The 27,772-nt window shown below is 48.0% G+C and overlaps 1 protein-coding gene across 5 annotated transcripts in view; it reads right to left on the reverse strand.

Annotated features, from left to right (window-relative positions):
* LLGL1 (LLGL scribble cell polarity complex component 1) overlaps window positions 1–27,250 on the reverse strand; it is an 87,090-nt gene extending 59,840 nt beyond the window's left edge. For 2 of the 5 annotated variants that reach the window (XM_033166615.1, XM_033166611.1), the window contains exons 1-2: window positions 27,013–27,249; window positions 5,522–5,619 (exon numbers count right to left, since the gene is read on the reverse strand). In XM_033166615.1, the coding sequence (XP_033022506.1) occupies window positions 5,522–5,619; window positions 27,013–27,222 (308 nt within the window). In that variant the 5' untranslated portion in view covers window positions 27,223–27,249. Of the gene's footprint in view, window positions 1–5,521; window positions 5,620–22,469; window positions 22,562–27,012 lie in introns of those variants that run through there. The other 3 variants (XM_033166614.1, XM_033166613.1, XM_033166616.1) reach the window with 3 other exon arrangements.
* Between the last annotated feature and the right edge of the window lie 522 nt (window positions 27,251–27,772).

Genomic DNA, 27,772 nt, shown 5'->3' on the forward strand with positions numbered 1-27,772 from the left:
GCCTTATGCATTTGCTATATTCCGAGAGTAGGAAGGTTCCTGAATGCCACATCTCTCTCTCTCTCTCTCTCTCATTTGTAGAGGGGGAGGGGGAGATTTGATGGAAGGAGGGATGCAGAAGAGGCGACATCTCTGACAGTTGAGCATTATCATGGCTCTGCACATTTCAAGTAAAAGAAAGAAACCCATCACTGATTCACACTCTTTGTTCGCCTGGCCCAGTGAAGTCTACTCTGAGCTGCAAACGGTCTCCATTGCCTCAGGCAGAAAAAAGTCCCCCCCCCCAATCACTTCCGATCTGATTCTTTTTGCCAGTGACGCTGAGAACTGAACAGTGGGCCTCCCTGGGTACAAAAGACTGGCTTTGCCATCAGCCTAAGTCAAGGCCACCAGGAAACCAAGCCTTGCGCGTTGAGAAGTCCATGGCAGATCTTGGGGTGTCACTCGATCCAAAGCACAACTGCCAAGAACTTCGCAGACGAGCAACCCTGAGTCGTTGCAAATGGTCTGCTGCCGTCCTTCTAAAAGTTGATGCCAAAGAGCAAGCTGTGAACCCAGTCCAAACCTCTCCTCTGTTTACCTGCCTACCATGCAGGGTCGTAAGGAGGAGTCAGCAAACTTTTTCAGCAGGGGGCCGGTCCACTGTCCCTCAGACCTTATGGGGGGCCAGACTGTATTTTGAAAAAAATAGAAATGAACGAATTCCTATGCCCCACAAATAACCCAGAGATGCATTTAAAATAAAAGCATCTCTGGGTCATAAGGAGGAGTCAGCAAACTTTTTCAGCAGGGGGCCGGTCCACTGTCCCTCAGACCTTATGTGGGGCCAGACTGTATTTTGAAAAATATAAAAAATGAACGAATTCCTATGCCCCACAAATAACCCAGAGATGCGTTTTAAATAAAAGGACACATTCTACTCATGTAAAAAGACGCTGATTCCTGGACCGTCTGCGGGCTGGATTGAGGTGGCGATTGGGCCAGATCTGGCCCCCGGACCTTAGTTTGCCTACCCATGATTATGAATATTGCACTTGAAACCCATGCTTCTTTTTTGATAAAACCACCAGAGGCTTTCATGGGAACCTCCAAACGATCAAATTTGGGTCCGCAGTTTTTAAGAAACAAAGGCTTTGATCAGGGTAGAGGAACTTGCAGCTCCTCAAATGCTGCGTAACTACAACTTCCATCATCGCCCACGACTCGCCTTGCTGGCTGGGGCTGATGGTAGTTGGACTCCAGGAACATTTTCCAGAGGGGTGTCCTCACTACTGTATGGAACTGCCCTACCCGCCTCCTGTTGAGCAGCCCCCCCCCCCAAAAAAAAGATCAGTAGCAAGAACGGTAAGGAAAGAGATGGCCCTGGACTTCTCACTTGCTCTAAAATATACAAATGTCTAGAGAGCTGTAAAGTTCCAGTATCTGGCTTAGATCACTCTGCATCTGCAGCTCTAAACCAATGCGCCAAATCTTTGCAACCCTGAGCCCTGGCCACACACAACACCTGAACTCTGCTCAAAGCGGCATTTTTGAACCTCAGGGATTAGTTCCTTGGTTAACTGGCTGCCAGTTCATTTCCAGGCCCAATTCAAGGCGCTCATGTTAATGTTTATAACCCTAAACGATGCAGGCCACAGATACCTGGGGGGGAAAGCCTTCTTCACTAAAGACCCGCTTGGGCACCGAGATCGGCACCCTCGGAGCTCAGAAGCCAAGGGGGTGCGTGGCCCAGGCAGAGAGGGCATTTCCTGCGGCAGTTATGAATCTCCCTTCCCCACAAAACTGTACCTGACACCTTCAGTATACAGCTTCCGGAAAATGCTGAAAACACAGCTTTTCACCCGAGCTTTGGACACCTGAGGTGGATATTTTAGGACCTGCCTTATTCCTGTGATTGCAAGTTGTTTTAAACACTGTTTTTAACATGTTTTTTTTTTTTATTGCTGCAACCTGGTACCTCAGGGTAAAGGGCAGGTAATAGGAAGGCCAGGAATGGGGAGCCTTTTTAAAAAATAAATAAAATGCAAGGCCCACATTCCCTTCCAGGAAAAGCTGCATGGGCCACATGCCAGAAATGGGTGGTGCAAGAAGGAAAAAGTCTAGGCCAGGCCAGTGTTTGCATAGCTGCCCAGAGTGGTTGCAACCCAGCCGGACGGGCAGAGTGCAAATAAAACTATTATTATTATTACTATTATTATTATTATTATTATTATTATTATTATTATTATTATTATTATTATTATTATGGCTCTGCCTATGGCCCCATCTGCACAATATACTTAAAGCATACCACTTTGGGCCCTTAAGGCTCCCCTCAGAAAATATTGGGAACTGTCATTTGTTGAGGATAATAATAATATTTTATTATTTGTGGACTTCCGGCGGCGACGCAATGGCGGAGCGGTCGTGGGTTGCCTCGGCTGCGAGGCGACCCAGCCCGTCCCGGGGGTTGGAGCCCCGCTACCGCTAAGCGGGGCTCCGATAGGGTGCGGGAAGAGCGTCCCGCACCCTGGGCTCCCCGGCTATGCCCACTATGGCTCCGAACCCTTCCCTCGCTCCCCCTGTAAAGGGGGAGTGGGGGTGAAGGGAAAACGGAGCCGGGCTTCAGGGGACAAGCCCCAACCGGGACGCGAAGCGGCGGTTGCCCCCGCGATGTGCGTTAACGTTCTACCTGTCAAAGTTGGAGTTTAAGAATCCCGGTGTCGTGAGTATTGGATTGGATCTGTTTTTGTGCCGTGTTGACGACCTGGGGGACATTTGGAAAGGGAGCCTGCCTCTTTCCCTTCGGGAGATAGAAAATAACCAGCTTAAGAGACTGCTGTTACAGCGATGGCAACAAAGTATTTAAAATTTGATAAGTGAGACTTATGGTTTCCCCCTCGGGGGATTAAACTGGTGGACAGTATCTCTTTTTAAAATTTTTGGTTCTTGCGCCCTGGATTCGGGGAAAATGGCCGTGAAAGACTTTGACTGAATGGAAAGTTACTGGCAAGATGGAGAAGTCTGAGAACCGAAACTGCAATTTGACACCTATGCCCGCTTCTGCCATGCTCGGCTTTGTTTTTGACTTGGTTACGAACTGTGAAATGACCCATGAAGAAAGGACTATCTTATTGAGACTGGAACTGCTCAACCGAAAATTGGAGATATTGAACTGTCATATGTCAAAAAAGTTATATCCCACAGAGGAGACTGTACAGGAAATGGCTGCATTGGAGGAGAGCCTTGGCACAGAACTGAAGGGGCTGATTGAACAACAGGATGAAAAGGTATGGCTACTCCGGAGTAATGGATCGTCCCTTGGGGGTGGCAGACCCAGGACGGAGAAAATTGTTATAACTAACTCCCGAGGTGAGAGCTTGGGAGCGAAGGTGAGAACTTTATGTTTATATCTACAAATAAAAGAAGAATGTGATGATGAACCGGAGAGGCTGGGGGAAAAGATGTGCACCCTGATGTTCTATGCAAGGACTACTTTGGACTTAGTCTGGATCTGTGGCTATGTAAAGAAAAAGGATACTTCGAGGAGCAGCTCTGGAGCAAGACGACCAAAGAAAATGGACAGAAGGGGGATAGGGTGAATGATATTAAGGTATAAAGGAAAAGAATGTATTATGGTAACCTGAAACCGGTGTGTCAAGACTTTAAGTTTTTAGAGAAAGAAAAGAGGTACTCTAAATTTTTGTTATTAACAGCAGTTATAGGGAACGAAGACATTTGTTATGATTTATTTTGAAAATATGGGGATAAGAACCAGAATCTTGTGTGGAATTAATATTAAGTTATAACATGATCTGATCTATGTTAAGTTAAGAATGGGAAAACATTGTTTATTATGAAACAAGATTTGTCAAAAAGAAGCTTTTGATTTTAATTTTTAGATATTTGGATTTTTTTAAGATCAAGATGGTATAAGATGTTATTAAAGTAATATTTGGGATTGGAACCGAAGGCGAAAAGGCAGGGGAAGTCTGTACCAAGATTCGACCAAGAAATTTTTTTTTTACAGCATAAGAAGAAGAATTATTGGTATTTGTGTATTTGTTTATTTCTAGTTGGGGGTGGGTTAATGTGGGTGTTATATTTGTATGTTGTTTGTTGTAAAACCAATAAATTCTTATAAAAAAAAAATTAATAATAATATTTTATTATTTGTACCCCGCCCATCTGGCTGGGTTTCCCCAGCCACTCTGGGCGGCTTCCAACGAAGATTAAAAATACATTAAAATGTCACACATTTAAAACTTCCCTAAACAGGACTGCGTTAAGATGTCTTTTAAAAGTCAGATAGTTGTTCATTTCCTTGACATCTGAAGGCAGGACGGGTGCCACTACTGAGAAGGCCCTCTGCCTGGTTCCCTGTAGCTTTGCTTCTCGCAGTGAGGGAAAGGCCAGAAGACCCTCGGAGCTGGACCTCAGTGTCTGGGCAGAATGACGGAGGTGGAGACGCTCCTTTAGGTATACTGGGCCGAGGGCGTTTCAGGCTTGTTTAGGAGACCCCTATTCCCCTCCCAGAGCAACCGTTCCCAGAATTCCCTGGGAATCTCAGAGCGGTTTAACAGTCAGCTCTTCTTCCCAAGGAATTCTGGGAATGGTCTCTCCGTGAGAGGAATAAGCGTCAACTCTCAGCACCCTTAACAAACCACATTTCCCAGAATCCTTTGAGGGAAGCCATGCCTTTTTAAGGTCGTGGTGTTTCAAACATACAGCTGCTTCCTTTGGCCCCCAGGCCCCATCTCAGCCCCCCCCCCAGCCGCTTAGGGGGCTCCCTTTAGCGGCCAAGTTATGAGTTTGAGCAGATTAAGGAGAGCCAAGACAGCCCACGCGATGCAGGTGGGAAGGCCCTCTCCCAACTTTTATCCGGGCTTCTGGGGCCATGCGATCGAGGGCGGCCAGAAAGGAGGAACAGATTAATTTTTAAAAAGCAGGCGGAGCAACCGATGCACATTTTACCTTTGTGCAGCAGGTCAGTTCCGTTTGTTTTTGCATTTTTTTCAAAAACACAGAAACAGAAAATTCCAAAAAAATGCAAGCAAACCAAATTAGGTTTATGTATCTTGAGGAGGCACTTCTGTTTCAAAACAGGATGCAAATATAGACGCAAATTACGAAATAACAACAGAAGGGAAAACTGGGTCGGGAAAGAGTAAGGAAGGGCTGGGGAGGGAAAGAGGGCAGTAGGTCAGATCCTGAGCACACACACAAACACACACACCCTCTCGGTCCTCCACCCAGACAAGCAAGAAGCGTTATCATGCTTCAAGGACACAATCCAGTTGCACGCTTGGGGTGCAAAGGAAGACAACTGAAGGACGCAAGGCGGTGGGAGGGTGTGCGGCTTGGGAAGAATTCTGTGGGCCAGAAAGGGGAGCAGGGAGGCCCAGGAGGGCCGCATTTCCAGATCAGGCGGCCATTTCCCAACAGGGTACCACCGGGAAGCTTTGTAGATGCAAGTCAACCCTTACCTTCCCCTTCCTCTGGTGTCATGGAAGGGACGCCCAGGCCAAAGCAAAAAGGATACATTTTCACTGCTCCCGATTTGGTGCCGATGGCCATGATTCGTAGCTTGGGGTCGAAGGCCAAGGAGCTGGGCTGGTTGGGGAATCCATGCTCCACAGTCTGGAAGGGGAGAGGAGAAAAATACGTTTTAGTTACACCACAGTCGCTGTGTGTGTGTGTGTGTGTGTGGCAAAGGGCTCCATAGGAATCTCTTCCAGAATGGAGAGCAGAATGAGAAGCTGGCGGGGCTCCAGAGCAAGAACGCATGCCTACGGATTAAACGAAAAACGCTGCATATTCTTGTTTCTTGAAATTCTCACTGTCGACCCAATCAACTTTATTGTAGGCAGCCAAAGGACATTACAATTTATGGCATTACAGAATAGTAGAGCTGGAAGGAACCCAACCGTCATCTAACCCCGTGTTTCCCAGCCTTTGGTCTCCAGCTGTTTTCGGACTACAATTCCCATCATCCCTGACCTCTGGTCTTGCTAAGGATGATGGGAGTTGTAGTCCAAAAACAGCTGGAGACCAAAGTTAGGAAAACACCGATTTCTAGTGCAACCCCCTGCAACGCAATTCATATATGAAATATAAAACCTCCGAAGCGATACACAAATTAATTTGGAGGAGAAATTTGTTACGGAGAGTCAGGGAACCACAGTGAATTCTCGATATTGAGAATTATAATGCATTATACATTTGAATCCAGAATTTTGTTTACCACACCCCACCCTGATGGCTACCCCACTTGGGTCCCGTCCTACTGTACTATTCCATGATTAGAACGCAGAACGAGAAGCAAGAATTAGAAGTTTATATATGTATTGTGTTTTTGAATTGATGCTTTTGAATGATGGTGCTGGAGGAGACTCTTGAGAGTCCCATGGACTGCAAGAAGATCAAACTTATCTATCCTTAAAGAAATCAGGCCTGAGTGCTCACTGGAAGGACATATCCTGAAGCTGAGGCTCCAGTACTTTGGCCACCTCATGAGAAGAGAAGACTCCCTGGAAAAGACCCTGATGTTGGGAAAGATGGAGGGCACAAGGAGAAGGGGACGACAGAGGATGAGATGGTTGGACAGTGTTCTCGAAGCGACTGGCATGAGTTTGGAAGATAGGCGTGCCTGACATGCTCTGGTCCATGGGGTCACGGAGAGTCGGACACGACTGAACAAATACGTATGTGTTACACACACACAAACACAGAGTTCCCCTGCCATGGAAACACTGCATATTGCAAAGGTTATCTGCAGAGTCCTCTTGTTCATCTCAAGAAAGGCGGAGGCTGGGCCCACACAGATCCCATCACTCTGCGCATGCACCAAAGACATGCACAGAGCCCAATCACATGGGGAGGGATTCATCAGTCCAAGGGGCCACCTCTTGTTCAAAGGCAACCTTCCAGGGGCCGCAGCCCAGTGGTGGGTGGGCCCAGAGAAAAAAGTGGGTGGGGAAACAGATGCAAATAGGACCACTGTAGAGTAGGCTAGTTTTAAGACACACTCACAGAGCCAGATGTGGCCTCGGCCAGGCCAGTGTTTGCATAGCCACCCAGAGTGGTGGAAATATTATTATTATTATTATTATTATTATTATTATTATTATTATTATGGCTCTGCCTATGGCCCCATCTGCACAATATAGTTAAAAGCATCATCATACCACTTTAGACTCCCCTCAGAAAATATTGGCAACAGCCATTTGTTGAAGGCTTTGGGCTTGTTTAGGAGACCCCCATTTCCCTCCCGGAGCGACCATTCCCAGAATTCCCTGGGAATCTCAGAGTGGTTTAACAGTCAGCCCCTCTTCCCAGGGAATTCTGGGAATGGTTGCTCCGTGAGGGGAATAAGCGTCAACTCTCAGCACCCTTCACAAACCACATTTCCCAGAATCCTTTGGGGAAGCCATGCCTTTTTAAAGTCGTGGTGTTTCGAACGTACGGCACGGACATGGCCTCGGCACCAAGGCAGCTTCCTTTGTCCCTCAGGCCCCATCTCAGCCCCCCCCCCCAAGGCCGCTTTGGTGGGCTCCCTTTTATTGGCCAAGAGCTGGGTTCGAGCAGCTTAAGGAGAGCCACCACGCAACGCAGGTGGGAAGGCCCTCTCCAACTTTTATCCGGGCTCCTGGGAGCAGGCGCTCGAGGGCGGCCAGAATGGAGGAACAGATTAATATTTTAAAAATTGGCCGAGAGCTCAGCGCAAAGCAGCCACTCCTTCCTCATCTCCCCAGAGAACGTTTTCAGCCAAGGGCTGTGTTATTTTTCTCCCTTCCTTGGACCCGACAGACAAATGAATCTTTTCAGCCAATTCCAGCTTCATGTCTCTTAGGGCTCAGGGGTCAATGCGAGCGAACATTCAGCAGAGAGAGGAAGGCGGGGAGAGAAAGGATCTGAAATATATATATATAGGAAAGGCTATTGAGCAGTTAAGTTTCCAGCTTCCTCTCCTTGCTCGGCCCCCATAGCAGACCACACAGAAAATGAAGCCAGGGTGCCCTGACAAGGAGGCCTCTCCCCACGGCGCAAAGGCCGAGGAGGCAGAAAAGAGAAATCTAACATGGCCTGGCTGGGTTGCGAACACGATCCGTTCTGGGGTGCCGTTCGCACCCCAAAAAGTCCGCAACCAGAGCGGTGCTTTTGTGCATGCGCAAAGCATGCAGAACATTTCTGCGCATGCACGAACCGCTCAGAACGCTTCTGCACGTGCGAAACCCGGAAGTAAACCGCATTCTTAACCTGAAAAAATGCAACATGAAGCGTTCGCAAGAAGAGGTATGACTGTATTTAGGAGCTGAGCAAAGGAATGATCCCGGGACAACGGGGAGGCCATGCTGGGCACCTGCCAGCTTGCAAAACAAAGAGGGGCTTACATTTTCTTTCCCCCACCCAGAAAAAGGAAGCCAGAATAAAGAGGTTGACCAAAGCTCGCGTTTCAAGTTCTCCACCCAGGTAGAACCCCAGAATCACACCGACTTGGCTCACGGAGAAGCGGGCAGGGAATCCTTTTCAGCTAGAGGGCCGCATGCCCTTCTGGGGGCCACGTGAGAGTGGTGGGTGGGAACGGAGCAAGGAATGCTGGTTTTCCCTTTGTACAATAGGCTAGCTTCCATACACACAGGGAGACACACACTATCCTCTGTCCAGGCAAGCAAGAGGTATGTGATTCCTGCATTGCAGGGGGTTGGCCCTTGGGGTCCCTGCCAAAATGACGGTTCTAGGGTTCCACATTCAGAGCTCAAGCAGAGCTCAAGCTTAACAAACTTGGGACCGGTTTACTGGTGGAATTGGAACTACTGGAGAGACTATTGGGGAGACCCAGCCAGATGGGCGGAGTACAAATACTAAATTATTATTATTATTATTATTAGCGCCACATAACACCCATTCCACCTTTGTAAGAACTCGGGCATCTGCACTTTGGAACTCCCTGCCTATTGACATCAGGCAGGCACCTCCACTGTACGCTTTTCGGAGCCTGTTAAAAACATTTCCTCCCCCAAATAAAGCCTATCTGTGTGCATAGCGTGAGGCCCTTAATCTCAAGGTCGTGGGTTGGCGCCCCACGTTGGGCAAAAGATTCCTGCACTGCAGGGGGTTGGACTGGATGACCCTCGGGGGTCCCTTCCGACTCTACAGTTCTGTGAAGCCCAGATGATTCAGAAGCTGAGGTAACTGTAATCTCTTTTAGTATTTTAACTTTTGTATTAAAGCAGCGGTGTACATTTCCCTTGATTTCCCTGCTTTAGCTCCTTGCAAACCAGTTCGAAGTTTTGTTTGGTTTTTTACAATCGGTGTATAAATCTTATGAAATAAATAAATAAGGGCACAACCCAGCCAGGCTAAAAAAAACGCACAAGGACAGAAGCACACATGCTGAAGGGGCGTGGCCTGGCTAGAGTCCCTGGGGCCAGGAAAGAGAGCTCTGTGGGGCCGCATATGGCGTAACAAGGTGAGGAACTGAACACAAAGGGAATTCAAAAAACGTGCCATCAAGGAAATCAGGATTAAGGGAAATGAGCATAAAAGACTGCATTGATTTTTATCCTCCTCCGCCTCCAAGGAGCTCAGCACGCCACAAAGTGTTTGTCACCTGTTCCCTCCGTACCTTGAAATCATTGGCTGAAATAACGCAATTTGAATGTTAGATTGCTTTCGGACTGTTTTCAATGATATTGTTTTAATTATGTGTTTGCTGTGCTAGGCTCCTTTGGGAGGAAGGGCGGCATATAAATTGAATGAACATTGGTAATAATATTTTTTAAAGCACCACAACCCTGCGAATTACCTTGGGGAGAGAGAAAAAGGGTGACGGAGTAAGGATTTGAACCCAGGTCTCCTGACACTACACAGCCTACCAATTCTTTTGCTTTCGGGAGTCATGAGGCAGCCAGACCCTCCTCAGATGAGACTGTGGAAGTTGTGTCCAGCTACTCCTCTGGCTCCCATAATTGCTACGTACGACACTGTCGCCCCCTCCTTCCCTCTAAATTTATTTTTGCTTTGGGCATCTTCAGGCCGCCGTTCAGGACAAAGGCAACGCTGCGCACAATTACGACACAGTTTAAAAATAAAACACAGGATACAATTATCGGGATTTCAAAAAGCAACACCTGTAATTTAAACAAACCACTCAGCAAACCATTTCTCAGTTCCAAACCATCAGAAAAATAGCCATTAATCGAGAGAACTAAACAGCTTATCACTTAGGTCACCAGACATTACCTTGAAAACTCTGTAAATTGCATTTGTAAACATGAGGACTAGGAGCTGATTTTGCATTGTGTGTGTGTGTGTGTGTGTGTGTGTGTGTGTGCAGATAGACAGACATACAAGACACATTCCTTAAAAAGCCGATTTTTACAAGCAGGCCACCGTACCTAGCAGGGATGGGGAACCTGCGTTTCTGCAAATGATGCTGGACTCCCTACTCAGCAAATTGCACATCTCTGTGTCCTGCAATCGCCCCCAAGTCATGCACACAACCTGCTTTGCAGCAAAGCCTCGCGGCATCACGAGAACGACCCTTGGTCAAGCGCAATGCTGCCCTTTCGTCCAGCTCATCTCTCTTAAGTTGCAAGGGCCACAGGCTTAGATCACGGACAGGATCCAATGTCCTGCGCTGGCACGAAACAATAGCCCTCGGGTTGTCAGGTTACGAATCCTGGCGTACAGCTTTTCCAACAGAGAAACCAAGCTGAGCAGCTCGCAGTCTCAGAATTCTCTGAAACAGGAGTGGGGAAGCTGGTGGCCCCCGGGTTTCTCTCCTTGGCCCCCAGGTCTCCCAAGGCCACTCCCCCTCTCTCCAGGACACGCCCCCTCACCGACCCTGCTCTGCACCACCCTCCCTTTGCCTGGCTAGGAGGGGGTCCTTGAACTGAGAAAATGCCTCGTTTGCCTGTATGGAAGATAAGACTTGTGCGAGTGTGTAGAAACACAGCTGGATTGCACCCTTCTGTGCAAAAGGAGGAGTCACACCCATTGCCCTGCCCACTTTTGCATCTGGCCATGCCTACTTTTTACCTCTGGCCCCAGGCACCGCTGGCAAACGGCCCCTGGAAACTCATCCATGAGAGAGCGAAGAATAAGAGTCCAATTTCCCTACCAAAGGCTGTATCCTGGCAAATCAGTAAGTCCAAACAGATTCAGGGAGCTGCTAATGTCAACTTAGGCTGGTTTTGTCTACACTGACTGGCAGTGGCTCTTTGGGAAACCGGGAGGCAGGATCGTTCCCGTCTGCTGCAGCCTGGTCTCTTTCTAAGTGGAGACTGAAAGGGATTGAACCTGGGACATTCTGCCGCAGAGCTACAGTCTCTCTCTCCCTTTTCCATCTGCTGGAGAGAAGTGCAGGAGGGGAAGAAGAAGGTTCCCCCACCTCAAATCCAAGGCCCACTTCACCAGTACCTAAAAGAAACACCTTTAAACATAGACACAGAACACGCGAATCAGCCGCAGGGCTGCATCTGTGTCACTCTATCTCTTTTAAAGCACATCCAAAACACGGTCTTTCCCGCAAAGAATTCTGGGCATTGTAGTTTGCCGCCGCACAGAGTTACTATTCCTAGAAACGGGCAACGAACTACAGCGCCCAGAATTCTTTGAGGGAAAGGGTGGGTTTTGAGTGTGTTCACAGGGCCGCTGCCAAAAAAGAAAGAAAGAAAGATAACCACTGGTCAGACAGAACAGCTTTCGAGATCTTCGTTCGCAGGAAGAGAGATAGCCGTGGTTTGTCTGTGCTTCTTTCAGCATTTACCCATCTTTGCATGCGGGGTTTGTTATAATTTTTTTCAGGTGCTTCCTTAACACAGAGCCTGGCAACTGGGCTACAAATGCCAGCCCGGCGAGTCATGGCGGTTTCGTCAGCTCACCAGGGTTGTGACCGGGCAGAAGGCCTCAGAGGATGGCTCAACCCTCGCCACGAGAGGATCATGGTGCAGGGGAAGGCAGAGGAGGCAACATCAGAGACATGCCTTTCTCCAGGCAAGCTTTGAACAAACAAGGGAGATGGCCTTGGCGATAAAGAGGTCAGCCCGGATCCTATGGATCAGGAAAGACCAGGGAGATCCTCCAGCAGTCAGAAATAGGTCACACCAGCCTCATGCATCTAAAAGGACATTTGTCCCACTTCTTTAACTGTCAAGTCTTCTCCCAAAGGACCCTGGGATCTGTAGTTCGTTAAAGGGGTTGGGAATTATAGCACTGGGAGGGGGTGAAAACTACAGTTCCCAGGGTTCTCTGGGGGAAGCCATTGCTACTACTTCAAAAACAAAAGGATTAACATGTTTTAAATCAGGCATAGGCAAACTCGGCCCTCCAGAGGTTTTGGGACTGCAACTCCCATCGTCCCTGACCACTGGTCCTGTTAGCTAGGGGTGATGGGAGTTGTAGTCCCAAAACATCTGGAGGGCCGAGTTTGCCTATGCCTGTTTTAAACCTATAGTGTGGATGGGACCCTTAGGTTTTGGAAAGGGATGACCATGTGCTCCTTTGGGGGCTGTTGAGAGGCCTCCAACCCACTGAAACAGATCACACCACCCTACTTATTCGAGAAAATGGTCCCCCATGTTTGTTCCCCATTATGCATAAGATCTGGACAACTCAGAAATTGCCATGTGTCTTAGATGGGCGCCCCAGCTGCTGAAGACTCCAAAGTTCCAACTACTCAGATAGACTGCCCCTGCCTCTTGCCGCTCTACTGCTCGACCAGAAGCAGGCAGCCAGAGTTGCAAGCATGCCTCTCAACCACCAGTATTCTATGCCTTTGTGAGCATTTACCCTGCAGTACTGCAGGTACGGAGACCGTAAGAAACCCCCAACTAGTCCAGCCTTTGCCAATAGGTTGCCCTGCCTAGTACAATCCGAATCACCTGGAGAGGGCTCTATAGGGTGGGAAAATCTAATATTGTTCTCCAGGGGAGAGCGTCCCGAGCAAGAGACCACCGATAAATGGATTCTGCTTCTCCTGCGAAGCTAAAAAAAAAGGGCAATAGTCCATTTCAGCTGGTGACTCACAAGTTTCATGGGTGGCTATTACTCCAGGTCAATCTGCCCCTTCTTGTGCAAAGTGCCCCTCTGCCTGGCCAGCTGCCCACTCTACGCCTCCAAGAAGCACATTTCCGGATCTTTCAATCCACCAGATCAGGGACACACGTGCTTAGAAGAAAACAGGGCACCGATTTAATCAGTTCTCAACATGTGGCATGGTCTCAGATGGTCACTCTGCCACTCTTGAGGACAAAAGTGGAGGGGCCCAGGGGAAGAGCAGCTGCTTGGAATGCAGAAGGTCCCAGGTTCTCCCCACCACCCCCAACAATAAATTTTACATTGTAAAGACAATATTCCAATTTTTAAATCAAAGATTTTTTTAAAAAAACTAATCTAAATAAAAACACAAACCAACAGGAGGAAAAGAAATAAAGAAGAAAAGCTGGTGCGGGGCTTCTGATTCTTTGTCTGTCCGGTATATATAGAAAAGTATTCAAAACATCCACTCCCAAGACAGCGCCCAGCAATTCCACTTTGTATAAACCAATATCTTCTCCAATCCTCAAATCCAGGTATCAGGAGTTCATTTCCTTTTTCACACAAAAAGTCTGTAAGGAGTTTCTAATCTTTAGTAAATACTGACAGTGATTTTTCTCTGATTAGACACGTCAACGGCATCTCAGCCAAGTCCAATAATTTTAACAACCAGTCCCTCCATCGTAGATAATGATGTATCTTTCCATATAAAAGCCTCGTATCTGTGATCATGTATTCAAATACAGTCGTACCTTGGTTTTCAAACAGCTTAGTTCTCGAACGTTTTTGCTCCCGAACGCCTGCAAACCTGGAAGTGAGTGTTCCAGTTTCAGGACGATTTTTGGAAGCCGAACGTCCGACGGGGCTTCTGCGGCTTCCGATTGGCTGCAGGGGCTTCCTGCAGCCAATCAGAAGCCGCGCTTGGGCTTCCGAATGTTTTGGAAGTCGAAAGGACTTCCAGAACGGATTCTGTTCGATTTCCGAGGTTACGACTGCAATACAAAAGGTCCCAGGTTCAACCCCTACCATCTCCAATTAAAAGCAAACCCCTCCCCAACCAGGTAAAGAGAGACTTCACCTGAATGCATATAAAATTGCTTAGCTAACTTATTACCATTATTATCAAAGAATACATATAAACCAGCCTAAGAGATTTATGGAATAATTAGTATTTTGGGTAACGTTTCGTAACAAGAAGTTCAATGCTAATGTGCAACCTTATGCTGCTTTCAACCTGCTGGAACATTTCTTTATGCCCTTCATCTTTGATTTATTTTGTTTATTCACACATAAATGCTAGGGAAAAAAACCCCGCAGAAATTTAAAAATAATCCAGGGACGTTCCTCCTACTTTGAACCACAACATACAAAGTTGAGCACAACATCTTTAATGAACAGGCGGCAGCGCGGCTTTCAAACAGGACTGGAGGAAAGGAGTTTCGGGAACCGAAAGCCCTAGAAAGGGAGCTTGGCCAAGCCAGCACATCGCTTGCCTTTTCCAATCAGCCTCCACATTCCACATTGCAAGAGACAAAGTCGGAAGGAATCAGCAGCACCAAGAGGGCCACGCGGGAGATTTTCCCTGAGCAAGCGAGCAGAGATGTAACCTGACACATCAATGCAGATTCCCCCCCCCCCCCGGGCTTGGTGGGGTGCCAGGCCATCAAAGCGGGGTGGCATTTGAGGCTCCTAAAGCAGGCATGTCCAAAGTCCGTTTGGGGGTCTTAATCCTGCCCACCGGTCGGTGTAAACTGCCCCTGTCGCAGTTTATTTCCTGAGGTAAAATCCCCCCCAAAAAAACCTCAACAACTTCAACCCTTAAAAAGGTTAACAACTTAACAACTTTGGTCGGCCCTCACAGCCCTTCACTTCATCAAATCTGGCCCTCTTTGAAAAAAGTTTGGAGACCACTGGCCTAAAGCATGGGTAGGCAAATTAAGGCCCGGGGGCGGATCCGGCCCAATTGCCTTCTAAATCCGACCCGCAGACAGTCCGGGAATCAGTGTGTTTTTACATGAGTAGAATGTGCCCTTTTATTTAAAAAGCATCTCCAGGTTATTTGTGGGGCATAGGAATTTGGTCATTTCCCCCCCCCAAAAAAATATAGTGCAGCCCCCCACAAGGTCTGAGGGACAGTGGACCGGCCCCCTGCTGGAAAAGTTTTCTGACCCCTGGTCTAAAGCATCTCATTTCGGAATCTCTCGTTCCCAAATGTTTAAAGAAAAGGAGCAGCGGGCTGGAGCAGATTAAGACAACTACATTTCCCCCCCCCCCCCAAGTACACCTATTCTGCGAGAATCATCTGATACAGTGCAATGATGCTCTGGTGCTTTCCAGGACCCATGCAGGTTGTCCCCAGTGTCACGAAGACATCACGACTGGGCAATCGCAGGGGTGACAGCGCAGATATTTTATCAGAACCCTTGTAAAAATTCAAAAGACAATAGCAATGGGGTGAGACGCACTGGAAAATACATCGGCTGCCCCCTTTGCAGAGATGAGGAGGCAGCAAAATCCCCAGCACTTAATTTTTCCGTAGGGGAAAAAAAAAATCCCCGTTTCACAGAGTTCGTGAAACGGGTGCCATCTGCAAATAAATGTTCACCAACTGTTTACTAAATGCAAGTAAAACAAACATGCTAGATGAGATCACGCTCTAGGGTAGGCGTGACTCCCCCCCCCCATTTCTTTCTGTGCAAATGTACAGTGGGCAAAACAAGGAATCCCCCCCCCTTTCCTACAGAAGGCTAGTTTCTACACACACCTCTCCAGGCAAGAGAGAGACGAGACCTTATCGAAATTCAAGGACACATTCCGAGAAAAGTTTCACTGAAAAATTCAGCCCTGTGAAGCTTATCGTCGGATGTCCCTGAGCCCCAAACACCTGGAAGATGGCACATTAGGGAAGGTGCCTACAGGAACTGCACCCAGTTACAGCGACTTACAGTAAGAAAAGCCTCTTTGGAGTGTTGTTGTTAGGTAATCTTGAGTTTGCCTCCCAAGAAACAACCTCCAAGATTAATTAGCATCAGAAGACAAACACACACTTGCCCCTAGCTTTGATTTAATTCTCTCCAGTTGGAGTTGGGGAGTTTTTGCTCTATCCCAGAGAGACTTATTTTTAAAGCGTTAAAAAAAAATCCTCATTTTGCATTGGTGCAGAGCTTCTCCCCCTCTCATATAACACTAAAACTCAAGGTCACCCAGCGGGATCAACAGGCAGATGTTTCCAAAGCGAAGAAGCTGCACCACTGCATAGCTTGTGGGACTCCCTGCCACAGGATATGGGGAAGACCAATGACTTGAGTGGCTTTAAGCAGGTGTCTGTCTGGGGAAGGGCCGCAGCTCAGGGGCAGGAAATGAAGGTGGTCTCAGGTTCGAATCCCCAGAATACCCCCCGCCTGAAACCCTGGTCATCTGCTGCCAGCCAGTGATGGACCAATGTGCCTGGCTGAGCGTCAAGGCAGCTTCCCGCAGCACAGACACTGATTAGCCATGATGGCTAAGTGGAACCTCCAAGGCCAGAGGCATTCTACCTCTCAACAGCATTTTCCAGGAAGCATCTGGTTGGCCACTGTGGGAAACGGAATTATGGGCTGGAGACACCTACTGCCCTGATTTCAGCGGGTAACCGTGCTGCATCCCTGCCTCAATAGCAATTGAACAACGCGCTCAACCCCCAAGGCAAGGGTGGGGTGCCAGGAATTTACCCATCAGGGCAAAACAAGAGAGCAACCTTGGGAAAAGCTCTTCTGGGTCTGGGCACTTGGGCCTCACACATTCTTTAAACTAGTTTTTTCTCTCCTACGGCACCGCAAATTCTTCCGCAGCGAAACAGCCTGGAGATTTCTGAATGAGACGAGGTGCCTGAGGGCGTTTGGGTATGTGGAGGTAGGGCGATTCTTGTGGGTTTCAGCTCAGGATAGGCAATGCCTCCTTCTCAAGTTCCTCCACTGGCTTCCTAAACCCCATGAAGAACCGCTCCGGCGGTGTAGTGGTTAGAGCAGTGGTTCTCAAATGGTGTGGCAGGAGAGGATGGCAAATGCGGCCAGAAGGTTCAGGGCCTACATGGAACTCGCAGAACTGACCGGGAAGCTCCGAGACCAGAGGGATGACGCGGTGGAGAAAGAATGGAAGAAATATAAAGGATACTTAAAAATTTATGTTAAGATTAGTATGTAAGAGGAGAGCAGGTAGACTAAATAGGCTACAGATTTGAAATTAATATAAGGAATAGAAGCAGATAGAAGTTGCGATAAGGAAAGTAGATCTAGATAAAGATTAGATAGAGAAGATGAATTTTAAAATGTTAAGAATTTACTAAGGGTGATATTCAGTGAACGCAGAAGGAGAGGATGTGAGGAAGTCAACCAACGATGTAAGGAGATTGGATGCTTATTATTATTATTGTATTTTTGTTTTTTGTATTGTCTTATGTATTTTGTTTGTAGTGTTTGTAGGTATGTTTTTGTTTTTGTTTGAAAACCAAATAAAATATTTATTAAAAAACAAACAAACCAGAAGGTTCAGAGCCAATCCAAAAATCATTTAAACATTTCAGTGTAGTGTAGTGTAGTGTCACAGAGTTGGAAGGGACCCTAAGAATCATCTAGTCCAACCCCTGCAATGCAAGAATACGCAGCTGTCCCACCCAGGGATCGAACCTGCAACCTTGGCATTATCAGCCCCCCCCCCCCGCTCTAACCAAATGAGCCATAGTATCAAAACGTTTCTTTTAATTTGCGGAATATGTCTAGATATTCCAGAGCATTGGCTCTTCTTCTACAGTTCTCCACGACACGTTGTTGTGAACAGGGATTTCCAACTCTGGCAAAATATGAAAGAACAGAAAAGAGAAAGCCTTCTTGGTGTCAGATGAGGAGGTCATGAGAGTTTGTTTGCCTCCAATTAGACCTTGTAGAAATGAGATCACCCGGCAAAAGCAAGCCCACGCCTCTCGCTGAGTTTGTACGCATACTTAAGGCACATATGCAAGAAGCTCATTTATAATTATATCTTGGGAATGACTCATGTTCTTATGTAGCTGCAATGTTTTATACCTTCTGGATGTCCTACGATCATGTTATAATGTAGTTGTGTGCCACATTATAAATCAAGTACTGCTAGGTGTCTGTTCCTTTTTGTTTGCCAATGTATTTCTTACCAATACAGTCGTAGCTTGGAAGTCGAATGGAGTCCGTTCCGGAAGTCCGCTCGACTTCCAAAACGTTCTAAAACCAAATTGCAGGTTCGGATTGGCTGCAGGAAGCTCCTCCAGCCAATCGGAAGCCCCGCCGGACGTTGGACTTTCAAAAATCATTTGAAAACCGGAACACTCACTTCTGGGGTTCGATTGTTCGGGAGCTGATTTGTTCAGGAGCCAATGCATTCGAGATCCCAAGTACGACTGTATTAATATAGATTCGGTGTAGCGCGAGCAATTTTTTTATTCTGAAATCGTAGCCCAGAGGAAAAAAGTTTGAGAGCCACTGGGTTAAAGTGTCAGACTTGGACCTGGGAAAGATCAGGGTTCAGATCTCCACTCCTTGAACCAGCCACCATGCACCGACTTATGCTATCCCCACCCCCAGGGTTGTTGAGATCCCTCTGCGTCACCTTGAGCAACTTGGGAGAAAAGGCAGAATATAAATGCAATCAGCAAACACAGAACTGCCCATCTCTACGCTCAGATGCGGGTGGCGCTGTGGTCTAAACCAGTGTTTTTCAACCACTGTTCCGCGGCACACTAGTGTGCCGCGAGATGTTGCCTGGTGTGCCGTGGGAAAAATTGAAAAATTACTTTATATATAGTCAATATAGGCACAGAGTTAATTTTTTTTAACATTTTCTAATGGTGGTGTGCCTCGTGATTTTTTTCATGAAACAAGTGTGCCTTTGCCCAAAAAAGGTTGAAAAACACTGGTCTAAACCACAGAGCCCTAGGGCTTGCCGATCAGAAGGCGGGCGGTTCGAATCCCCATGACGATGTGAGCTCCTGTTGCTCTATCCCAGCTCCTGCCAACCTAGCAGTTCAAAAGCACATCAATGTGCAAGTAGATAAATAGGTACTGCTCCGGCGGGAAGGTAAACGCCATTGCCGTGCATTGCTCTGGTTCGTCAGAAGCGGCTTAGTCACGCTGGCCACATGACCCGGAAGCTGTACGCCGGCTCCCTCAGCGAGATGAGCGCTGCAACCCCAGAGTCGTCCGCGACTGGACCTAATGGCCAGGGCCCGGATAGCTGTCAACTTTTCCCTTTTCTTGCGAAGAATCCTATTCAGAATAAGGGAATTTCCCTTACAAAAAGGGAAAGCTATAGCCAGGGGTCCCTTTACCTTTACCTTTACCCTCAGAGCTTGTCCTTCAAAGCTCAATCTTCTTGCGACCCTTATTACCCCTACCTGGGACTTTTATTTAACCACTCTGCTCACACACACACACACACACCCGCAAAGACTCTGTTCTTTCCACAGGAACCTGCCCAATTCTCCCCTGCTGCCTCTCAGGCCTGTGCCCTAAATCCAATCTTTGCCCATCGGTTTTTCCCTACTCCCCAGATTTGAAATTGTCCTAGAAACAGAAATCACCATTTCTGGATGAACACGCACATAGGATTGCACGATGAGCACACCTTCCCGACAGCAAACCTGCCCACACTGGAAAAGCCGCAACCCATCCCACCTCCCGAAATTAATATTTCCTGCAACATGTGAGCAACATACAGGCACTCTCTGTGCAGCCCACCAGGATCTGGGGAGCCTCCACCCCCTCCCACCCACCCCAGGAGATCAGCCAGTAACTGGGGAAAGGTCACTGGTCCTCCACAGCTGAGCAACAACAGCGCAGAAATCTTGGCTGCATCGGGATTGTCAGAAGGGCAAAGTTAAAGCTTCTACTCTTGCTGATCTCAACGCAGTTGGCATGGGAGTTGGCGTTAGCGTATGGGGAGGGGACATTCGTGATTCTGCCTGTGCAGAGAGCATGTTTGTGTGTGTTCTGGAGTGAGCAGGGCAAGGGGAGCATACAGGTGAAACTCGAAAAATTAGAATATCATGGAAAGGTTCATTTCCTTCAGTAATTCAACTTAAAAGATGAAACTAATATATGAGATTCCATGGGGTCACGAAGAGTCGGACATGACTGAACAACAACAACAATATATGAGATAGACTCATGACATACAAAGCGAGATATGTCAAGTCTTTATTTGTTATAATTGTCATGATTATGGCGTACAGCCGATGAAAACCCCAAATTAACAATTTCAACTTTGGGGTTTTCATCAGCTGAACGCCATAATCATCACAATTATAACAAGCAAAGGCTTGACATATCTCGCTTTGCATGTCGTGAGTCTATCTCATATATTAAACTTCAGTGGCTAATGAAAACAATTGCTTACGCAAATGGACTTTTCCATTATATTCTAATTTTTCGAGTTTCACCTGTAGACCCCAGCCACACACACTGCTGTGTGGCCCCCCAGACTGCTTCCATGAGGCCCTTGGAGCAAAAAGGTTGCCTGATCCACATCTGCAGACACCCCTTCCTGGTTGCATCCACACTGAACATCTTAAAGTAGGTAAGAGCCGTGTGGATCAGGCTCATGGCCCATCTGGATCAGCATCCGGGGGCCAAACAGCTGGTTAATATTCTGCAGCCTTTAAAACGTGTTTGTGAGAAGCAGAGGTTATTTGTTTTGTTGCTTTCCTTTTTAACTATTTACAGTGGTACCTCTACTTGCATACCCCTCTTGTTACGTATCCTTCAGGATACGCACGTGGCAAACCCGGAAGTATATTTCCGGGTTTCACCACGTACGCATGCGCAGTAGCGCTCTATCGCACCGCGTGCAGAACAGGCACCTCCGGGTCCGACCAGAGCTCCGGAACGGATCCCATCCACAACCAAAGGTACACTTGTATTTTTATCTTGTATTTTATCCTGTGAACGACCCGGACATCTTGTGCTGAAGGGCGCGGTATATAAATCTAATAAATAAAAAATTGTAAATAAATAAAATTCGAGTGCAAGAGCAACTCTCCCCTCCTGTGGTTCCCAGCAACTGGTATTCAGAAGCTTCGCTGCCTCTGACTTTGGAAGCAGAGCAGAGCCGTCGTGGCCAATAGCCCTCGACAGCCCTCTCCTCCATGAATTGGTCCAATTCTCTTTGAAAGCCATTCAAGTTGGTGCCCATCTCTGCCTCAAGTGGGAGGGAGTTCCACAGTTTAACGGTGTACTGCTGAGTGAAGAAGGGCTTTCTTTTATCTGCCCCAAATCTTCCAACATTCAGCCGTGCTCTGGATGCCCCCCCCCCGGAGTTCTGGTGTTAGGAGAGAGGGAGAAAAACTTTCATCTCCCCGCCTGCTCAGTTTATGAACTTCTATCATGCCACCTCACATACCCAGGATTAAATTTATGCGCAGGGAGGCCCCCAGAGCCTCCAAATTAAGAAGAGCTCATTGTCCTCCATCACTGGGCCATCTGCCTGCTCTCCTCGCCACACAGATGTTTATGCCGGAGAAGCGGCCCCCTCCCCGTGGGACCATTCAGGAGGCCGATCCAAATTAAATAAGGTTTGCCTCCCTTGCCAAAGTTCAAAATGGAAAGAGAGAAAAATGCAGGAGGATTCGGAGACCTACAGAAAAGTAAAGCTGCCTGCCTCTTTTAAAAAGAAAACACAGCTTGATTCTTGTGCATTTAACAGGTGAAACTTTTCTTGGGTTGGAGATCGGGATTCGCTTTGCCTTCTAAATTCTTACATCCAAGACTACGTTAGAGACAGAAGAGTAGAGACCTTCAGCAAGAGAAATCATTTGGCATCATCATTATTTTATTATTATTATTATTAATATAGCATGATAAGAGAGGGATTATCACGGTGGGATGTTCTTCCCTTGCAATAAATGGTCAATCCACACAGCTTATCAGTGGTGGCGCTTAGTGGTCAGACTAGGCCTGGAGAGACTCAGGTTCGAATCCTCATGCAGCTGTGAAGATCGTCAGGCAACTATGGGCCAGCCACTCTCTAGATTACCCTACTTCACCGGGGGGGGGGGTTTGCTGTGAGCATAGATGAAGGGAGAATAGACCTGGGCATGCCCTCTTGAGCCCTATGGAGGAAGGGCAAAATAAAAAAAATTCCCAGCGCATTTTGCATTTTCCAACCCAGGTGCAAAATCATTTCACACTCAAGTTTCTTCCTTATGCAAGAAGGGAGAAATCTTTTCAGCGCATCCCTAAATCAGCAAATTTAGGGGCGAATTGGGGTGTGGGGAAAGAGGAGATAAGAGTGGAAATTTCCCTAGGAAAATGCAGCACTCGGTGTTAACCTGAAGCGGTTAATATCCCTCTGCCTTTCTCTGCTCCGAAATCCTCTGCAAATACAGGGGGGGGGGGGGCAGAGCACAGAAGTAGACACAAAGGTAGAAGAGATTGCGAGATATTTACCTAGAGAGCATAAGCACATTGATGTGCCTGGGATACCAGCTTGACGCAGTTAAGCTACATTCTCCCCCAGCTCCTAACTCAGGCACTGAAACGGTCAAGCAGAGCCGGCCAGCAGGCTCATCAAGGCTGCACAACAAAGAAGACCAAAAGAAGGAAGATAAAGGAGAGGCTGTAAATCAAGGATTGAGGGACGAAAGCCTCCCCTTGGAAACAGACAGAGCTCCGAGATCTGAAGTGTCCAGTTGGGACTCCAGGCAAGTAAATGAACCACTGCTCTAGCTCAGTGGCTCTAGAGCAGGGGTGGCCAACTCCCAAGAGACTGCGATCTACTCACAGAGTTAAAAACTGGCAGTGATCTACCCCCTTTTTGGGGGGTCAGGTCAAAGTTCTTGAGCTTTTTTTTAGGGAGGAGGAGGTTTTGGGGGGGGTTCAGGTAAATGTTGAAAGTTGTTAAGCTTCTTTGGGGGAGCCAGTGATCTACCCGTGATCGACCACAGACGTCCAGTGATCTACTGGTAGATCACAATCCACCTGTTGGGCATACCTGCGCTAGAGCAGGCGTGTCCAACAGGTAGATCGTGATCTACTGGTAGATCACTGGGCGTCTGTGGTAGATCACGGGTAGATCACTGGCTCCCCACAAAGAAGCTCAGCAACTTTGGATCCCCTAAAAAAAAGTCCTACATCTTTGCCCTGAAGCCCCCAAAACAGGGCTTCACTTCCTAAAAAAAGCTCAACAACCTCGACCTGAATCCTCCCAAAAGTGGGTAGATCACTGCCAGTTTTTAACTCTGTGAGTAGATCACAGTCTCTTGTAAGCTGGCCACCCCTGCGCTAGAGCATGGGTAGGCAAACTAAGGCCCGGGGGCCGGATCTGGCCCGCGGACGGTCCAGGAATGAGTGTGTTCTTACATGAGTAGAATGTGTCCTTTTCTTTAAAATGCATGTCTGGGTTATTTGTGGGGTGTAGGAATTCGTTCATTTTTAATTTTTTTCCCCAAAATATAGTCTGGGCCCCCCCCCACGGGGTCTGAGGGACAGTGGACCGGCCCCCTGCTGAAAAGGTTTGCTGACCCCTGCGCTAGAGCATCTGCCAGAGATCCTGGGTTCAATTCTCAACACCTTTCCGGCCCCACCTAAGTTCATTCAAGTTCATCCGAGTAGCATTGGGATTTGAAGGCTGAAAAAAATACTGGTTTATAGAAGACAGAATGCTTGGATTTTAAGGAATGAATATCAAATGTAGCTGCAGGACAGAGAGCCGGAAGTCTTTTAACTCTTTCTATATTTCTTTAGTTCCCCCCCCCCCCAAACATTTCTCCCGCTGTTCTCGGTCTTTCTCAGGTCTTTCCTTTTCTTATCTTTTCTGACCTAGTTTTTCTCTCTTTTTTTTTAGACTAAGTAGCTGTTTTCTCTCTATTATAAAAAGATACTTTGTAATCGGCATGTATTTTTGTGAGTATCAATAAATAAGTTTTTAAAAGATAATAAAGACCTGCCTAAAACGCCTGGAGGAGCTGCTGCCAGCCTGTGCAGGCAATGTCGGCTTGATACAGAGAGAGCCAGGGGTGGTGTTGCTGTGGCAAAAGTGCCGGACTAGGGCCCGGAAGACCTGGGTTCAAATCCCGACTCGGCCGTCAAACTCGCCAGGTGACCTCAGGGGCCGGTCACTCACTCCCAGCCTAACCTACCTCACAGGTCCAGTTACAGGTAGGTAGCCGTGTTGGTCTGCCATAGTCAAAACAAAATAAAAAATAAAAAATTCCTTCCAGCAGCACCTTAGAGACCAACTAAGTTTGTTCTAGGTATGAGCTTTCGTGTGCTGGAAGGAATTTTATTTTCATTTTTATTTTTGTTTTGACTACTTCACAGGGTTGTTGTGAGGATAAAATGAGCAGGGGGAGAATTTCCTAGTCCGCCTTCCGCTCCCAGAAATAAATGTAATAAATAAGTAAATGAGATAAGGCAGTTTCCTGCGCAACTAGGTAATAATGCCCACCGGAAACGGACACCCCGGCCTAGATTTGGCTTTTTGGAATACGGCAAAAGGGAAGGAAGACGGCAAGTGAATACTGCAGGATTCACTTATGCCAAATGAACAGTAAAGAGTAAACAGTAAAGGCCCTCCAGGTGTTGTTGGACTACAACTCCCAGCAGCCTCTGCCAGCACGGCTAGCGATCAGGGCTAGTGATGGGAATGAGAGGCCCAACATCTGGAGGGAGGCGGAGTCTCCCATCTCTGCAATCAGAGGCAATCGTTACTTCTTACTTATTTGGGGTTTTTATAAATCCACTTTAATGTAACAAAAATCCAAGAGGTTTACATAAAAAAAAAAAAACAACAACAACAACAGCCACAATGAAACATCCTGTAAATTTTTCTTAAAAAGGAAGCACAACTCATGTGTCACATACAAAGCTGAGCAGTGTGCAAAATTAAAAGTCGAAATTCCAGGAAAGCTAGACGGGTACAGTTTCTTCACACTTCCCGGGTATTTAGCACTGAAACCAGGGCTACACAGTTCAAAATGTGAACTTTCAAGATACAATGGATGTCTGAAAGAGTCGGAGGAGGAATTAGGATGCTGGCGGGGGGGGGGGGGAGAGAAAGTCCTTTAAATAGGAGGAAAGATTCCGCTTTAAAAACCCACAAGACACACACGCACAAAGGGCTTTTCAGCAGACTTAGTGCAAAAAGAACCTCAGTTCTTTGGAAGTTTGGCTTCCCAGAACTGCTGCGAACAGAACTATAGTTGCAAGAGTTTTATTGCTTCCATCCGCCCGAGAGGGGTGTATAAGGAAGAAGTTAAAGGGTCTGTGTGTGTTACTGCAGATGCCCAAGGGAAGGGGAGGGGGAGAATACAACCCACAGCATCTCTATGGGGGGTGGGGGGGAAGCAAATCCAACCCCCAGTTTCTCCCTGGACCAAAATCAGTGGGCAGGACAAGTGGCGGTGAAAAGGCAGGGAGCCTGTTTACAAAGAATTAAGCATCATTTAGGTCTGCAAAGTAAAAAAAAGGGGGGGAGGGTAAGGGGAGAGAGAGGCAGAAATAAGATTTCGTTTTTAATCCTCTCTCATCCCAGACCAATCTTTAGAGACTAGGAGAAAAGTGGTGGTGGGGTGCAGTGGGAGGGAGGGGAGATTTTGCATGAAATGCAACACAGCAGTGCAGAGAACAACTCCTGCCAAGTCTACACACACACACACACACACACACGCCATTCTCTCATATACGAACTCAACATCACACTCCGGGAGCTCTGCTGAAGCAAGGATGGTGGTATTTGCAGCATGAAATAAATAAACAGCATTTAAAAGGAAAAGGAAAAAGAAGCATTTCCATTCTTTGGCCAACTCCTCCCATTCGGAGGAGGAGGAGGAGGAGGAGGAGGAGGAAGAAGAAGAAGAAGAGGCACCCTAATCTTTGCCAGGGGTGAGCGTGGGAGGAAAGGAAATCTGTGCTCGCACATGAGCACACACAAAACAGTTGCAAGGTGCCACCTGGAGTCTTTGTTGGGTGTTCCCGAATTGCACCCAAGGCGAGACCCCTATGGAAATCCCTTCCACGCCAAGGAGAGCAAAATTCCCTCCACTTTCTCTCCACAAAAGTATCTCATCCATTCTTTCTTATTTGACCTGACTCTTCTTTTCACAAAACACGCAGCCCCCCCAAAAAACAAAAACCCCAAACGCTGATATGCATCCTCTGGTCCCTTACTTTTGGGAACTGTTTGCACTTCAAAGGGAGAAGCTCCATTGTCTTACAAGAGCACCTTATCCAGATGCAAATGAGATTATTTGGGGGGGAGGCATAAGGGGGGTGCAGCTGTTTCCATTCAAACATTTCTCTCTCCCTCTCTCTCTCTTTTTCCTCTCCCAGCGAGGGATGGAGCAAACCCACCCCCCACTCTTAAATTAGCTAGCGACCAGCCAACCCCAAACACTCAATTTCAAAAAGAGGGCTAGCTAAACCGGGCACCCACTCCCCATTTTCAAAGGATGGCTCGTTGGGCTGGCCCCTCACCCCAATATTGCTACTTCCCCAAGGGATCTCTCTCTCCCCTCCCCCCAAAGTGGGTCACAAATACACAGCCCCTCTTTCAAAAGGCGACCCAAACTGATGTGCACCCCCAAAGACTATGTTGGGGTGGTGGTTTTCTTTTGGGGGGGGGTTCCCAAACACCTAGCTGTGACCAACAGAATTGACCTCCAACAACAACAAAAAACACACCCCAGTTATTCCTCTCGCTGCTTCTTTTTCCAAGAGGCAAGGAGGACCCCCACCCAGGGGTGGGGAGAAGAGATTTAAGTCATTTGAGCCCAGGGAGATCAGGACCACCACCCCATTTCAGTTAGAGGGCCGAGACCGGTTGCAAAAGTTGCGGGGCGAGCAAGGCGGACCCCAGCCCCATTTCGGGAAAAGGGAAGGGGGGAGCCCTGGCCAGCAGCAGGCACCCCGGGCAGCACCCCTTGCGGTCGGTCGTGGGTGGGTGGGGTGGGGTGGGGTGGGGTGGGGTGGGGTGGGTGTTGGGGGTCTCTACCTTGTTGAAGGCGAAGAGGTCCTGCTTGATCTTCTCCCGCTGGGGGTCGTGGCCCTGGCGGCGGAAGCGAAACTTCATCATCTTGCCCGGCGGCGGCAGCGGCGGCGGGGCTCTTGGCCGAGGGGGGAACAATGCCGCGCGGGCGGCGCTTCCCCCATGCAGCAGAGGCGGCGGCGGCGGCAGAGGCGGCGGCAGCGGCGCCCTCCGCATCCAGCAGCAGCGAGCGCGGCAGATGCGCCCAGGTTGCAACAGCGCAGAGAGGGAGGGCTGGTCCTCCGGGGAGGGCGCGAGGGAGGCAGGCAGGCAGGGGAGGGGGCGCCCGAGCGACGCCCGCCGCAGCCAATCAGAGGAGACCCCGCGGGCAGCTCGGCTGGACAATGGGCTGGAGAGAGAGAGAGAGGGAGAGAGGGAGAGAGATAGAGACCCAGAGGAAAGGAATCGAAGGAAGGCCGGGCGGCTGCTCGCCAGCTGCTCTGAACCCCTCCCGCGCCGCCTCTTTGCGCCTGCGCAACGGGACCAAAGCCTGCTGGGAAATGTAGTTTTTTTATTTTAAAAAAAAGTTGGGAGGGTGTTTTTTTGTGCGCGCGTGTGGTTTGTTTGCAGACCAAGTTGCATACAAACACGCCCCAACGTTTAACCAGTGAAAATAGGGACGTTCTATTCCGTGATGATGATGATAACAATAATTTTAAAAATCTGTGCTTTTCTTTTAGAAAAAGAGAGGTGCCGTGCCGGTACTCACCATGAAATGGTTACGGTA

This window comes from Lacerta agilis, chromosome 13 (assembly GCF_009819535.1).
Source record: "Lacerta agilis isolate rLacAgi1 chromosome 13, rLacAgi1.pri, whole genome shotgun sequence".
Classification (NCBI taxonomy): Eukaryota; Metazoa; Chordata; class Lepidosauria; order Squamata; family Lacertidae; genus Lacerta; species Lacerta agilis.